The sequence below is a fragment of the Achroia grisella genome, unplaced genomic scaffold (assembly GCF_030625045.1).
Source record: "Achroia grisella isolate CSIRO2021 unplaced genomic scaffold, CSIRO_AGI_Agris_v1 utg1090, whole genome shotgun sequence".
Taxonomy (NCBI): Eukaryota; Metazoa; Arthropoda; class Insecta; order Lepidoptera; family Pyralidae; genus Achroia; species Achroia grisella.
Window position 1 is genome coordinate 836043 of NW_026712574.1, and position 18407 is coordinate 854449.

The following is an 18407-nucleotide window of genomic DNA, read 5'->3' on the forward strand; positions in this document are numbered from 1 at the left end:
TGACTCACCTGATTATCTGTAAGCGGTAGTACTTTTAATTTTAGAAATCTTATTTATTTTAAGACACGCAAGCACCGCCATCTTAAACTAGTCTGGGGTGCTTGGGCACACAAGTATTCGGGGCCCATTTGGAAAGTAAAAAAAAAGCTCATTAGGTATAAGAACATAGGAATAGGCGAATTAATCGGTATAATGGTGTAGTATATACATTGTGATAACCTTCTGATAACATTACTGATTTGTGAAAAAAGTGTAGTGTGCCTGACAAAAATCTTTTGAGAATAAATGTGTGAGAAAAATTGTTAGTCCTTCGGGGGCCCCCTGAGAATGGGGGCTCTGGGCACGGGCCCCGTGTGCCCTTATGGTAAAGATGGTATTGGTGTTGGTATATGGTGTTATTGCACGCAAGTGTAGAGGAAGTCGCAGGTGATAGCTAGTTATATAATAAATAAATATTCACTGTATAATAAAACATTTATTATTTGATCTCAGAAGACCTTTCTATATAACTTAAAAATAATTAAGTACAAAACAAATAAATAACATAATCGTCACACATAAATGCACTGTACATTAAATTAAATAACACGAATTTAAAATTTTAATTTAAAATTATAAAATAAATATTAAAATAATCAATTTAGGTACTATTACGAAATGCTATACATTTTATTTACTTTATTTAAAAATACATCATGCTGTATAAATATATAACATACATAAGGAAACTTTTTTTTCGGACTACTCTAATGCTGTTGGCCGCAGATGGCCTTTACAGCTTCACCGGACGATAGGGGGCGAGTGCAGATGGCACTTCAAACCCGCGGAAGGACTTATGGAGCGGCTGAAGGCCAACTCTTGCCTGACGGATACGACTTTAGTCTGAGGGCACCACTAGGGGTTCGAACCTCGGCTCAGGCCGTCGTAATTTCGATCCCCGTTTGAATTGGACGAGGGATCGATCAAAGGGGCTAAGGAAACAATACATAAACGGTTATTACAAATCTCTACTATACAGGATGAGTGAAAGATAATTTTTTTTAGAAGGAAAGTATATATTTGACCCACTGCACCGATTTGAGAAATTCTTTCACTGTCTCAAAGATATATTATTTCTGTATGATATAGGCTATATATTATGATAATATACAATACTCACATGATTATGAGCATTCAAGCGAAACCGGGGCATCTAGTCTAGCGTAACATAGTTTAAAACAGAAATAATACATATTTGGTTTCTTTGTTGTTATTAATACTGATAAAATTTGTTAGTTTTCCATAAGCATCAATCATAAGTCAGTCTCAGTTTAGACCAGTGTTTCTCAACTTGGGGTACTCACGTCGTCGTTCAGAATTTTCGAAAGACTAAGGCGTGCAGTGGAATGGTTGGGAAACACTGGTTTACACTGGTGTTGATCCTATGTCAGAGTGTGGGACTGGTCTAAATTAAATATGTTTTTTTTATGTACTTGAAATGGAAATATATATATAATTGGAAATAAACACACATAGTGTACACTCATGCGATGCCGTAGTACGTAACTAGTATGTAATACATCACTATTATAGAAATCCTACTTCTTGATTAAACTATAATAATCATGACATAGTATAAAACAAAGTCGCTGTTGCTGTCTGTCCGTCCCTATGTATGTTTAAATCTTTAAAACTACGCAACGGATTTTGAAGCGGCTTTTTTAATAGATAGATTGATTCAAGAGGAAGGTTTATATAATACATGTACATCCATGCGAAGCCGGGGCGAATAGCTAGTAATAAAATAAACTATAAACATTTTTTGTCATCATTGAATACAAATATAGTTAAATATATGTTTACAAACAAACGTACACTAAAAATATGTATGTGTTATACGCAACTTAAGTACTTAACACATTATATCACATGTGTACAGGTTTCACTTACGTCGTATAAGTTTTATAACTTAAAATCTAGCAATAAGTTAAGTAGATGTTAAGTTAAATATATACTTAAATAGGAACATCAATTCTGCTATCGGCGGGTAACTTGTTTGGTCGAAATGTGTGCAGCAACTGTAACAAGGTTAGAAATGAAATGAACACAACACACAAACACAAGTTTATTAAGTGGTAAAAGTGATGTTCGTAAAAAAAATTACTCATTTTGTTTGTTCCAGTTTGTTCCGGCTAATCTCTGGAATGGCTGGACCAATTTTGACGGGACTTTTTTTGGCAGGTAGCTGATATAATAAGGAGTAACTTAGGCTACTTTTATTTTAGAAAAATAAAGTTGAATTCCACTCGGACGTAGTCGCGTGTACAGCTCGTAAGTGTAATAAAAATAGAAATAATCTTTATTCAAATAAACCTAATACAAGCACTTTGGAATAGTCATATTTTTTATTCTACCACGCATTCAGAACGCAGACTCATCACATGAAGAATAAGAACCAAAACTAGCGTGTTGCTCTTTAAAATAAACTTTGTTCTAAGTAAATACACATTAATAAGGAAGAGGCATGTACAATCGATATATGTTCTTACCTTTTCAAGCCTTGACTGGATACACAAACGTGGAGGCGGCCACTTTTCCATACAAATTCTTGGCTGTACATGTGAAATTACCCATGTCTCTCCACTCCAGTACACTTATCAGGAGATCGCCTGATGGTAACACCTGAAAAGGGGAATTAAATTGTTAGTAATCTGGACTAATAACTCATTTTTTTATGGATGACTAGCTGACTCGCGCAACTTTGTCTGCATCGCACCTACTTGACATTTATCATTATACTAGCTTTTGCCCGCGGTTTCGCTCGCGTTAATTAATCCCTTTAGGAGTGGAATTTATCAAAATTCTTTCTTAGGAAATGCCTACGTCATAGTAGCTTTATGCATGTAAAGTCTCAACCCGATCGGTTTAAAATTGACACAGTTTCTTAAAAACTTTCATCCCCTATTTTATCCCCTTGGGGGTAGAAATAATCAAAATCTTAAAAATTGATAGATCACTATGTCAGTCACGTTTGAGTAATATATATTTAGATTTCGCTCAATTTACATAATATCATTCATATATTACTATAAAGTTTCATCATAATCCGTTCAGCAGCTTTTTTCGGATCGATTCATTTTACATAGTTATAGAGTAGATGCAATAGCTTTCTGCACATAAAGAACCGACATACAAACAATACATATAATATTATCCACCACAGTGTCCATAGGCTACGGTAACCATTACCATCAGATCAGCCGTATGCGTGCCGTAGTAGTATAAAAATACTAACTTGCATTCTAGAGTTGCCATATATGAGTTTGTCAGCGTTGTCCATCCAATACACTTGTGCCTGGCTGTAACTGGAGACCCTACATGGCAACACCACAGTGGTGCCTTGATTTTGGAAGATGGTGTCGTAATAATACACTATTACGGGAGTCGATGGTCGGAATAATGCTCGGAGGGGAGCTTGACCTGTAAATTAGAAATTAAAAATATCTATATTCATGTAGGTCTAATATTGACTCTTATGATATGTCAAATCTACCGTCAGTTCGGAATGATTTCGAGATGAGAACAACTGACAAGAAACTCAGCTCGTATTATTTTCAAATAAATGTTGTATATGTTTACAATAATATGGATTCATTTTTAAATTCAAATTTGGGAGAATAGAGTGACCACCACATGCTATTACAAAAGCAAATAGCCTAATTAGTGTTCGTAACCCGAGCAGATCAGTCTGCACAAGCAGCACCCGTTCACGAGTATGACGGATGAACCAGTCATCATTGCACTCAACCATAGTACCAAGCATGTTTATATTTTCTTATTATTGCATTCAGAAAATACAGTAATAAAATAATTTAATAATAATTAACTACAACACCGAAGAAAATCGAGAATACAAAATGTATGAACAAAAAAAAATATTATTTATATTATTAACCGGGTCTTAACACGAACTAATTTTATGGCAAACTAGCTTTTGCCCGTGGCTTCGCTCGCGTTAATTTATCCCCTTAGGGGATGGAATTTATCAAAATCCTTTCTTAGGAAATGTCTACGTCATAGTAGCTTTATGCATGCAAAGTCTCAGCCCGACCGGTTTAAAATTGACATCCCCTATTTGGGGGTAGAATTAATCAAAATCCTTTCTTAGCGGATGCATACGTAATAACATCTACCTGCATGCCAAAATTCAGCCCGATCCGTCCAGTGGTTTGGGCTGTGCGTTTATAGATCATTACGTCAGTCAGTCACCTTTGAGTTATATATATTAAGAAGATAAAGATATTTACCTCTCTCGACGTTTCGACTAGGTTGCACTAGCCGTGATCACGACCTGACTGGAGTAACCGGTTGTTAAGACCCGGTTAATAATATAGTAAACACGAAAGTTTAAAAATAACTAAAAAAATAATATCTCAGGACAATTCACACAGCGTCATCTAGTCCCAAGCTAAGCAGAGCTTGTATCATAGGTACTAGAAAAGTATGTACTTTTTTATGTATACATAAATAAAGATATTTTAAATTTGAATAACAAAATAAGAGATCAGATTTAGTTAAACGTACCTTCTGTCGTATAAACTATGGTGGTGGCGATCTTCTGCTTGATACCAGAGCTGGCGATGCACGTGTACTCATCACCGTTGCCTGCCGTCGTTACCACCAGCTTGGTTACGAGCTGCACGATACTCGATGGGTGAATGTTGAGTATTTCATTTGCTGATTCTTCATACTGAAAATATAAATGAACACTAAGATTATTACAGTTTCAAGTGTGTCTATTTGTTTGTTATGCTCTTACAAGTGAACTGCTTAAATGAAAAAAAATAAGAGTGAAAGAAGAATGAAATAGGGGTGAAAATTTGTGCAGAGAGAGATGTAGTACGCTGCTAGATCACCGATTCCGTCATTATAATAAAAAAATATTTATGTTTTATATGATTTATGATAATTTAACTGCTTATATAATAATTGTAATCTCAGGACAATTCACACACAGCCATCTAGACCCAAGTTAAGCTAGCTAAAGCTTGTGTTATGGATACTAGATAACTGATACAAATACATAGATTTTTTTTGTAAATAGATACATATTATACATTCAAAACACCCAGACCGATACAAACAATCGCACTCATGAATACATGAACCCGGCACTATCGGAGGTAAGTTAAAATAAATAAACAATATAAATTTAAATAAATAAAACTCACATCAGGTAATGGCTCTCCATTCTTCAGCCACTGGATGGTGGGCGCAGGATGACCAGCCACTACGCAGCTAAGCTCCAACGGACTGCCGGGAATCAAACTGACACTCTCCGGCGGCGCTGACAATATTTTAACAAAAGATCCTAGACGGCGTCTTGGAGTTGGTGCCACTGTAATCAAATGAAAATTCATTTATTTGTGTAGGATATTTTAACCCCTTATGAACGTCGAGTTTTTGTATTAATATTCTTTCTCTACCGTCCAGTTCAGTATACAGATTCAATTGAGAAGAACTGGCAAGAAAAGTTGCTATAGGAAACGTTTCTGATTTTTTTTTATCATCGACGGTACAAACTTTTGTATTCAAATTCAATTTCACAATATTTTTATTCATGTAGGTATATTACAAACTCTTATGATCTCATTATTAATAAAAAAAAATATGTATTACAAACTCTTATGATCTCATTATTAATAAAAAAATATATATCTATTAATTATTATTTTTCTGTATAAATAAAATCAGACTGAGAAATATTAAACGTAAAAAACCGTATTAAATGCTATTGTACGTTCAGCGCTATATTTAGCCAAATATTTGATTCATATTCAATTAATATTAAAATATTCATTCAGATATACCAACTTGAATATTTTAGGTGCTCTTTGAATTTCATGATTTCCTTGTCACCGGACACATTTTCAGTAGCATATAAATCGATTGTTGGGCATATATACATATTTATTCATTTATATATATATGTATATATATATAAACTAGCTACCCACCACTGCTTTGCGCGGGTGTACATGTATTATATATATAAACCTTCCTCTTGAATCACTCTATCTACTAAAAAAACCGCTTCAAAATCCGTTGCGTAGTTTTCAAGATATATAGGGACAGACAGCGACAGCGACTATGTTTTATACTATGTAATTATATATATAAATAAATCCCTTTCGTGATAAAGTATCACGTGTGAACTACTGGACCTTTTATTCTTTCATAAGAACCTTTTAAATGTAACAAACACAGAATTAGCTGAAATTCTTTTTCTGTTTATTTGTTACTGTCAGGAGAAGATTCTTATGAAAGAATAAAACTAAGAAAGTTGTGCGAACCATTAAATAAGTTATTATGCGTGTTGTTTCCTTTAAAAACACTATAAATCTGTTAGATCTTTAGCGGCTGTAATAAGGGAGACAAGTACCTAGTAAGTGTAATAAAGTTTTTGTAGAAAATATCTAACTTAAAATTCATAGCGCTGACAATGTTATCTGATTGAACAGAGATTAAGTGCGTAGCGGTTTCTATGTTGATTGTCGCATGCCTAATCCTTGTTATTAATTAAATATAAGTAAATCAATATTTATTTAAAAGAGCAATACACAAGTTTCTTGAATATTCTTCCTGTGTTGAATCTGCATTCCGAATAAGCGGTAGAATAAAAAACTTGACTATTCAAAAGTGCTTAGGTATATTAAGTTTGTTTGAATAAAGATTATTTCTATTTCTAGGTTTACGCAAAGGACTTTGGATTGTACATTACCGAACATCGCATATTACAATATAAGTTTTCTCTACATATTATATATTACAATATTAAATACAGATAAAAAATATAACATACCATTTGGTTGTAAATTATTATTCAAATTATTTTTGCTGTCGATAATTGCAGCGCCAACGTAACAGCACTGTAGCGACACTAGGGCAGCGGTGAGTAGCGAAACTAAGTTGATCATTGTCACTATTCGACAATAGATGGCTCTAGTTGTATACAAATCACGACCTGAAATTAAAAGCACCATCATGAAATATAAATATACTAGCTGTACACGCGACTTCGTTCGCGTGGAATTTAACTTTATTTTTCTAAAATTAAGGTAGCCTAAGTTACTCCTTATTACATCAGCTACCTGCAAAAAAAAGTCCCATCAAAATCGGTCCAGCGATTCAGAGACTTGCCGGAACAAACAAACAGAAAGATAGACAAAAATTGTAAAAAATGTTATTTTGGTGTATGTACCGTATTTATATTCATTAGAGGTAGTTGAAACCGTTGATAATGATAAACAGATTTGTTTTTGTAAAAGGTTAAAATTTTAAATGTTGTTACCGTTAAATATATATGTTTCGAAAAGTTAGATCTTATCTAAATGATTTATTATACAGATAATATCCAATTTTATTTATATCTATAGACATGTAAATAAAATTGTAGTGTCTGTTTGTGATATTGAAATACCGTTTTTTACTACATGCATATATGAATATAATTACGGTACAAACCTACACCAAAATAACAATTTTGTCTGTCTGTCTTTCTGTCTGTTTGTTCCGGCTAATCTCTTAAATGACTGGACCGATTTTAACGGGACTTTTTTTAGCAGGTAGTTGATGTAATAAGGGGTAACCAAGGCTACTTTTATTTTAGAAAAATAAAGTTAAATTCCACGCGGACGAAGTCGCGGGAACAGCTAGTTTAATATATAGTCTGTACACATACTATGTTAACATGATGTAATATATATGTGTATAGTGATAAAAAAACCAATCACTATATTCTTAGTATTGTAGATACAGTTCCAGGTAAAGGGTGACAGACAGTTCGACAATGGCGCCTATTATATCCTGTAGTTGGTAACAGATTATAAATCATTATCACATTTATTTGAACACGTGCGTACAATTTGACAATCGTATTCTGAATCAATTTGTCAATGATGATGATTTTTTGACTGAATTTTTATAATATAATTAATTTATTAACAAAGTATTTTAATAAATGAATAAGTGGAAAGGACGTAGTGTTGTGACGTATGCTTAATCAATTTATATGATAATTTTTAGACAGATTTTTATAATATAATTAATTTATTAATAACTACCTACTCGCCCTGGCTTCGCCCGGGTGTACATGTATTATACATATAAACCTTCCTCTTGTATCACTCTATTTACTGTTGAAAACTGCATAAAAATCGGTTGCGTAATTTGCATAAAAGATGAATAAATAATAAGTAAATAACCCTGAACAATTAACATAGCGCCATCTAGTCTTACGGTAAGCAGAGCTTGTTTTATATGTACTAGATAACAGATATATATTTAGATAATTATTTTGTAAATACATACATAATATACATAGAATACACCCAGACCGATACGAACAAGCATACTCATGAATACAAACGTTTGTACAGTGCGAGGAATCGAACCCGCGACCATTAAAAAGTGTGCTGTACCGCTAGACCACCAAGGCCGTCAATATAATATCGATGTATGCGAAATGACAGCGGCGTAACTCATTTTATACTATGTAAAGTATACTATATAGTAAATTGTCATTAAATACTTTATTTATAGTAATATTGTATATATATATGAGGTACAGTTTCCTAAAATATCATCCTGATCATCTGGATGAATGGCGGTCTTCCACAGTACTGTTTTCTAGAAACTTTTTGCCACGCACAACCACGTTGTGGAATCACCTTCCAGCAATGGTATTTCCGAACCGATACGATATTGAAACCTTCAAGAAAAGTGCTTATTCCTTTTTAAAAGGCCGACAACGTACTGGCAATTCGCCTGGTATTGCGGGAGCTCATGAGCGGCGGTAATCACTTACCATCAGGTGAGCCGCAAGCTAGTCTATCCTCTGTGTTATAAAAAAAACAGTTGTTGTAGGAGGGTAATCTCTATATCTACTGAACCGATTTTGTAAATTCTCCTACCAATAGAAAACCTAGTTATTTATGAATATTGTAGAATATATAACATTATGTTTCAACCAATAAGAGCAGATATGCATTGAAAAACGTTACAGAAACTGGGAAAATGTAATGCAGACAAAGTTGTACAGGTCAGCGCATACATATATATATATGTATATAGTATACTTAATAATTAGACATTATTGTCATACGACAACTCATTTAGTTTGCCTAGAATTTCCTTAAAATAACAGCTGTACTTAAAAAAATATCTCGCATTTATTAATACCTAAGTTTATTCGAGATTGAACTAAAAAAACTAACTGTTTACAAGAAAGGGAGAGGACGGGGTTGAAAGTGCGTCATCGTATAATAAGGGATTGGAATACAAACTTGATTTGATAGTTTGTATGATTCACACAAAATTATTAACAATGTAATTCAGAACATCGTTTATTTAAAAGAGCAACACGCAAGTTTCTTGCTCGTTGTTCCTGTGACGAGTCCGCGTTGCGAATGAGTGGTAGATTAAAAAAATATGACTATTCAAAAGCGCCTATATTAAGTATATTTGCAATATATATAAAAACTACTTCACAAAAATCGTCGATAAAAATATTTAAAAATCATGAAATTATATTAAGTTAATTTAAATAAACACTATTTTTACTTCTGTTTCACAAAATTCCTGTAAAAAACTTGAAATCTAGGACCTCTCCCACTCTCTTAAGGTCTTAAAGTATTTGTGACATTTCATATTTTAATTTAAAACACGAATTGTTCACTGTCAAATTGTGAAAGATTATAGAGTGTGACAAAATTTATGGCTATAAAGATTCTAAAAGATATTAAAAGATTTCACCCATACATATAAATAATATTGGAGTGTCTGTTTGTAATATTGAAATAACCATTTATTACATGCACATGAATATAAATACTATACATACACCAAAATAACATTTTTTACAATTTTTGTCTGTCTGTCTGTTTGTTCCGGCTAATCTCTGAAATGGCTGGACCGATTTTGACGTGACTTTTATTGGCATGTAGCTGATGTAATAAGAAGTAACTATGGCTACGTTTATTTTAGAAAAATTCTTTTAAATTAGAACAATAACGTTAAATTACACGCGGACGATGTCGCGGGTACAGCTAGTCTTTATTATTTTTGATTTAGAAATAGAAATAATCTTTATTCAAATAAACTCATTACAAGAACTTTTGATTAGTCATATTTTGATACTACCACTCATTCGAAATGCAGATTCATAACAAGAAGAATGAGCAAGAAACTTGTGTGTTGCTGTTCTGAATAGATGTTTTTTTATATAAATAATTACACTATAACGAGTAAGAGGCATGCGATAATCAACATAGAAATCGCTACGCACTCATTATTAGTGTAATCAGAAAATATCGTCAGTGCTATGGATTTTAAGTTTTTGTATAAAAACTTTATTGTCGTTAACGAATTCTTCAATTTTATAGTAAGCTTTTTTACAAAAGAAGTGTTTTATATGAAATTTAAATCTTTTGTCAGGCAGATTTATAACAGACTCTGGTATTTTGTTGTAAAACCTTACGCAAATAGACTAAGTAGTATTGGATGTAACTGCGTTGGTCGGTATAGCCACAGATAATATAATATTACATAGTATAGCTAATAAGGTTTACCTATATTTCCCGAGGGAGACAGTGTACAAATCTGCCTGCGTGGGCTTCTCTATCACTTATCCTGTTGCCAAGGGGGTATCCATTAATTGCGTCACAGAACAAGGGAGGTAGGAGATCGATAAAGTGTGACATAGAGTGACGAGTTAGAGTTAGATCTCCTAAATTTCGTGACATCATATTTCAAAATCTAATATACCTAAAATAAATAAATTACATTTCTTTTACATATAATAAAACAATCGACGGCCTCGCTGGTCCAGCGGTTTAGCACACGGCTTTACTTCTAATGGTAGCGGGTTCGATGTATTTAATATATACAAATACTTGTATTCTTGAGTATGATTGTTTGTGTGATAGTTTGTGTGACCTCGGTGGTCAAGGGGTCTAGCACACCGCTTTACGACCGATGGTCACGGATTCGAATCCTCGCACGGCACAGACATTTGTATTGATGAGTACAATTATTTGTATCGGTCTGGGTGTTTTCTATGTATAATAGCTATGTATTTATATCAATTGATTGTTTTATTTTATGTACATGAAATATATTCGGTGGTCTAGTGGTTTAGCAGACGGCTTTACTTCTGATGGTAGCGGGTTCGATTTCTAACACGATACAAAAATTTGTATTCTTGAGTATGATTGTTTATATCGGTCTGGGAGCTTTCTATGTATTTATATCAGTTGCCTAGTACCTATAATGTAAGCTCTGCTTAGCTTGAGTAACTATTTTATTTATGCTTTATTTTTACAGCTTTTGCTGATTTGCAGCTTTATTATTATTGTTTTTATATACATATTCTATCTGTTTTTATGTATATATCTCCCTTTGATGGGATAATATACTTATCATTGCGGGTAAAAATCACCAAACAATGACAATATGTATGTATTTACGAAAAAAAATTATCTATGTATTTGTATCAGTTGTCTAATACCCATAACACAAGCTTTAGCTAGCTTAACTTGGGTCTAGATGGCGTTGTACTTATTGTCCTGAGATTATTATTATTATTAATAATAATTTAAAAGAAATGATGTGGATGGAGATTTTTTAAACGGAAGACAAAAATTTGCGGACTATTCTACAAGTGTTTAGTATTACAGCTTTTTGGAGAAGTATGAAAGCAAGTGGGTGAAGTTGTAATATATTAGTGTTTAAGGATTATTATTATTATTGAGATTATTAATTGTATCTATCTTTCTATATATGTATATATACATATGTAGAGTTTCTTGCATTGTTTATATATCTCGTCAGTTGTATATCTGTGATTAAAATTCATAATTCATTCAAAACGCCTTCATTATGAATTTTATTTGCATACAGTATAACATATGATGACAAGACATACATACAAATTAATTAGTCACAGACATCAATTGATCAATCAATCAGGTTATCGTAATGATAATGAAGCGGTCTCATCTTTATGGATTGACAAAATCTGATCCTTACTAATATTATAAACGATTAGTAACTCTGTCTGTATGGCTTTCACGCGAAAAGTACTAAACCGATTTAAATGAAATTTGGTTCACAGATAGTCTAGACACTATGAAAGGACATAGGCTACTTTAATGCGAAAAAATGGTTGTAAGGGGTTCAAATGGGAGATGAAATTTTGTATGGAGATATTGTAATATTTATAGCTAGAAGCTTGAAACTGATGTTTTAGGCTATTGATTGAACATTAATAAAAAAAGGGTTGAAAAGGGAGATGAAGGGTTGTATGGAGATATTGTAATATTTAAAGCTAGAAGCTTGAAACTGATGTTTTAGGCTATTGATTGAACATTAATAAAAAAAAGGGTTGAAAAGGGAGATGAAGGGTTGTATGGAGATATTGTAATATTTAAAGCTAGAAGCTTGAAACTGATGTTTTAGGCTATTGATTGAACATTAATAAAAAAAAGGGTTGAAAAGGGAGATGAAGGGTTGTATGGAGATATTGTAATATTTATAGCTAGAAGCTTGAAACTGATGTTTTAGGCTATTGATTGAACATTAATAAAAAAAAGGGTTGAAAAGGGAGATGAAGGGTTGTATGGAGATATTGTAATATTTAAAGCTAGAAGCTTGAAACTGATGTTTTAGGCTATTGATTGAACATTAATAAAAAAAAGGGTTGAAAAGGGAGATGAAGGGTTGTATGGAAGTATCATAATTATGAAAGCTAGAACGATAAAACCTTTTTCTGTGCTTTTGTGTTAGATTATAGAATATTTTTTCTTCATTTGGTCGTCACTATAACGCGCACGAAGTCGCGGGCACAGCTAGTCTCATATATATATAGTGTATGTATCTGCTTATTTGTTACATTCTAACTACTAAACGGCTAACCTATGTTAATGATACGTGAGATAAATACATTAACAAAACGAGGATAAGAAGCTGTGGGAAATACCTAGTATTACGTAATATTTGTTTAATAATATTTTTGACTTACGAATTATATGAGTACTTTAAAAAAATATATTCAAAATTCAAAATATCTTTATTCATGTAGGTCTATTACAGACTCTTATGATATGTCAAATCTACCGTCAGTCCGGAATGATTTCGAGATGAGAAGAACTGACAAGAAACTCAGCTCGTATTTTTTTTTAATGTTATACATATTTACAATAATACTATTTCATTTAAATTCCAATTTGGGAGAATAGAGTGACCACCAGCATATATAATAATAATAATAATAATCTTTATTAAATTCAGAAGGATCGTTACAATATTATTTATACAATAGGTACACATTCCAGACAATATCAATCCTTTCAGTATTTATGTGTAGTCCTGGCTTCTGAACTAGCATTAGCCGTATAACAGAAGCCAGTTCCTTCCCAATACATTATATGTTATAAATATTAAATCAAAATACCAACTTCTATAACTATAATGTAGAGACAGCATCTTCATAATGACTTCAAAACTTTAACAAACAAACTAAACACGTGTTGGTAACTAGCTGTAATTTTTTCTTACCGTCCAGTTCAGTATACAGATTCAATTGAGAAGAACTGGCAAGAAACTCAAGTAAATTCCTTTTTTTTAAACCAGTTTATTTACATAGTAAATTTATGTAGGTGTCTATGTCTAACATTAAATGAAAATCCCGTGCATCAACAACTATTTACACACGTTTATAATTTAAGTAATATAATAACTTAAATTCAAGTAATAATATAATATTTATTGTTCGTGGAACTTTTTAAATTACACATATATATATGTGAATTGCCTATAAGTTACCTAGTAGGTATGTTTGTAAACTATGCGCCGCTTACTAATTTCTCAGTTTGCCTTATGGTTGACTGGTAGAGAACGTCCCTAGGTGTTAACTTCACCATATGTACATATATATATTGTATTTGTATATGAAAGTTGTAATAAATAAATATTTAATTCTTTTTGATCATAAGTATGCAGTAGAATTAGAGTTTTTAATAATATAATGTATTATGTATTATTATATATGTATTATATTTAGTCAAATTATCTTTTTGGCAAGATTTCTGTAAATTACCGTGGCTATTAACGTGTTAATAAGTTTTTATAAAAATAATTATTATGCTATTATTACTGAAAAAAAATATTATAAAATGTATACAAAAAATTACATATTTTTTGTATACATTTTTTTTTAAATAATAATAAAAATTATAATAGAACATGTTTACTACTATTAAATGCATATTTGGAAATAAAATAACATCAATACTTATATTTATTTAAACTTTCGGGTTTAGTTATATAGTTAATCGAATCTTTCCAGGAATGATTTCCGAAACGTCGTCAGAGGTAACTTACTTTATTACTGGTATTACTTATTTATATACTGGTATACTGGTATTATTAATTTACCATAAAATCATTCGTGTTAAATCCCGATTACTTATATCAATGACTAGTTACTCGCCCCGGCTTCGCACAGGTGTACATGTATTATACATATAAACCTTCCCCTTGAATCATTTTATCTATTAAAAAAAACCGCTTCAAAATCCGTTGCGTAATTTTAAAGATTTAAGCATACATAGGGACGGACAGACAGCGACATCGACTTTGTTTTATACTATGTAATGATTAATAAGATGATGCACGAGCCATTTTGTTATTTTTTAATAAATAATATCAAATAAAAAATGCACCAGAAGAGAATATTAAATAATGTCTTTTAGTTTTTGATCCTCTTATGAACTAACTTTCTTAATTTTATTTTATTAAATATTTATATCAGTGCTTATTTATTACTATTTATTGCACCTTAAAGAATATAGAATATTCAGCTACAAAAGGCTGTCGTAATACCTAAGGGATCTCCAGAAATCTTCTAAGAAATATTTTCAACATTATATTTTAATACACTAACCAAATGAAATTTAAAATATATTTTTTTGTACAACTTCAACATTTTATTTTCATACTTAGATAAACCAAACATTATTACACGTATTATTATCAAATTCATTATAAGTTATTGTAATAATTTACTAATAAAGGCTATAACAGAACTGCAGAGAGGACTTACTGTCCCTGTAAGTTATAGACATTTTGATTGGATTAAAAAGTTTCTAAATTCTATTATAGGCAGTCTATATAATAGTTTATAATTTAGAGAAGACCTACTGTTCCCTCTAAGTTATAGACCGTTTTGCCTCGATTAATATTTCTAAATTTTATTGTAAACAGTCCGTAATTCGGTAATTTATTATTTAAGACAATTAATGATGATTATAATCATTAATTTAAATTAATATCATTATCATTATCACATACTTTATTAGTTAAATAAAGTTTTGGTGTAACGAAAAATAAATTAACGAAAAATAGTTTATTATTTGAGACAAATATTGATGTTTATTATTACTAATTTAATATAAGACAAATAAAGATTATAATTATTGATTTAAATTAATATAATTATCATTATCACATACCTTTTTAGTTTGATAAAGTTTTGGAGAACACACGAAAGTAAACCACAACACTGTACGCTAAATAAGACTGCGTTATTGTGTGTTAACCGGCGTTGCTCTGATCGGTCTCTCCTGATCGTTCCTTTATATAGTTCGCATCGCCGTGACACACGGCCGTCGCGAATGTTTACGTGACTTCGGACAGGGTGGCATGTTGTATCTATAGGGGTTGTTTATTTAAACCGTATATAAAACATAATATATATGGTAAATTGGTCACAAAACATATCAGAGATACATAAATATTTTTTTATGTATAACTAGATATGCTCGCGGTTGCAACCGCTTTGAGTTTCAATGTAAAATATAGCTGATGCATAAGCTATATTATTGTAAAGTTTCATCAAAATCCCCTTAAGTAGTTTTTACAATGGTCACAAATGTTTACTGCGGTAAATATTTGTGACCAATTTAAATAAAGGTTAATTATGTATTGGATTTTATTTTTTATTTTTCTGTTCATGTACAATATAAAATATGATATTGTCGGTATAAATAGAATAGAATGGAATCCTTTCTTCTTTATTCTAATAAACTTAATTTAAGCGCTTTTGAATAATCATAACAATTTTTTTAATCTACCGCTCATTCGAAGAGCTGTGTCATCACAAGACGAACGAGCAAGAAACGTGTGTGTTGCTGTTTTAAATAATCCTTGTTAGTTCACATTTTACAAGTCGAAACGTGTGAATACAAACTACCAACCAGCACTAATTTACTAGGGTCAAATATAATAAGATTAAATCAGTCGTAGTGATAAGAGCAGACCAGTCAGAGCAGCATTCGTTCACAAGTATGACGGATGAGCCAGCCATTACTACGCTCGACCATATTTTCGTTAGCCCAATGCTCCAACCCACCACGTCACATGTCTGTAAATTTAAATTTTAAATATCTTATTTTAATACACTACATAAAAATACGCTTTGAGTTTTATTGCTGGCAGTTTGTACATCGTCCTTTTTATAAATTTTGTATTATTTTGAAATCTGCTTTTATATGATAGTTTGAAAAAATTCAAAATGCAAAATTCAAAAATCATTGCTTCATGTAGGATATAGCCGCTTATGAACGTCAAAATTTTTGAAGTTCCCTACCGTCCAGTTCAGTATATAGATCGACTTATGTCTCTGTAAGCCCTTTTGAAAAATACTAATTTTTCAATTACACTGACTCATCTTGCTCTGACATCTGAAATAAATATCAGAAATAGAAATAGCAATAATCTTTATTCAAATAAACTTAATATAAGCCCTTTTGAATAGTTCCTTTTTTTTATTCTACCACTCATTCGGAATGCAGACTCATCACAAGAAGAATGATCAAGAAACTTGTGTTGCTTTATTGTTTTAATTAGATTTACATTAACAAGGATTAGGCATGCGACAATCAACATAGAAACCGCTACGCACTTAATCTCTGTGCAACTACGCACTTAAGCGCTGACAAGCGCTATTAATTTTAATTTAGATATTTTCTACAAAAACATTATTATTATTATTAAATTCTTTAATTTTATAATAAGCTTTTTTACAAAGAAAATATTTTATAAGACATTTGAATCTTTTTTATGGCAAATCTGGCAGTTTGTTGTAAAATCTATCATTAAAAAAATCCACTTTCTCTTCAGTTAATACACAAGAATAGAATAGAAAATCATTTATTCAAATAAACTTACATTGAAGCACTTTTGAATAGTCATCACATTTTTTTTAATCTACCGCTCATTCGGAAAACTGTCTCATCACAAGAAGAACGAGCAAGAAACTTGCGTGTTGCTCTTTTAAATAATTTTATTATTACTTTACATTTTTAAGTTTAAGTGAATACAAATTACCAATTAGCACTAATTCAATTAAATACTCAACAAACACAATCTCGGATCATAGCAGACTCATCTCGATGTATGAGGATGCGATTATCCAATTTCATGTATTGTACGCCTATTGCATCATGTCTACACCTGACATTCTCTATTATTTCAATTACCGACTATACCGGTTCGTTCTTGGCATGTAATCAAAGGTTTTGTCAAGGCTTCAAAGGAAAACCGGTCAGTTGATAAACATAGTAATGATTTACGATTTAAAAATATATATGGTGTAATAAAGTATTTTTCATCTTAATTTTATCATCATCTTTAATAATAGATAGAAATAAATATTTTTCAAATATTGTAAATTAGTTTTTTTTTTATTTTTAAGTTAATACATATTGAAATTAAATGTGTGAACTATATACATATATAATAACTCTATATATGACAACCTCGGTGGTCTAGCGGTTTAGCATACCACCTTACTTCCGACGGTCGCGGGTTCGATTCCTCGTAAGGTACACACAAGGTATTAATCATAATAACTAAGATTATTTCTCTTAGTTATTATGATCTAAATAGTTTGATTAATTCTGGTTTATTACTGAATCTTATGATATGTCAGATCTACAGTCCGTGCTTTCGAAGAAGAACTGATAAGAAACTGAGCTTTTATTCTTTTCAAATGAGTTTGTACATGATCATAAAAATACAGAATCATTTTTAAATTTAAATAGAGTGATGCAGTTGTTACTAGTATGTATAAAATTGAATTATGCTTAATTCATCACCACGAATTTCCGTATATACTTAAATAAATAAGTAACCCTCGACAATTAACACAGCGCCATCTAGTACCACGGTAAGCAGAGCTTGTGTTTTTCGTCTGTCTGTCTGTCTGTCTGTTTGTTCCGGCTAATCTCTGAAATGGCTGGACCGATTCTGACGGGACTTTTTTGGCAGGTAGCTGATGTAATAAAGAGTAACTTAGGCTACTTTCATTT

The 18407-nt window shown here is 31.5% G+C and overlaps 1 protein-coding gene across 1 annotated transcript; it reads right to left on the reverse strand.

The window, feature by feature from the left end:
• Window positions 1-1655: 1655 nt before the first annotated feature.
• LOC131848659 (neural/ectodermal development factor IMP-L2-like) lies at window positions 1656-15640 on the reverse strand. Its single transcript, XM_059198583.1, has 7 exons — window positions 15549-15640; window positions 6842-7003; window positions 5211-5377; window positions 4564-4729; window positions 3275-3459; window positions 2529-2661; window positions 1656-2057 (listed from the first exon to the last, which is right to left on the reverse strand). The coding sequence occupies exons 2-6, from the start codon at window positions 6954-6956 to the stop codon at window positions 2533-2535; spliced, it is 762 nt and encodes a 253-aa protein (XP_059054566.1). The 5' UTR covers window positions 6957-7003; window positions 15549-15640; the 3' UTR covers window positions 1656-2057; window positions 2529-2532.
• Window positions 15641-18407: the final 2767 nt, after the last annotated feature.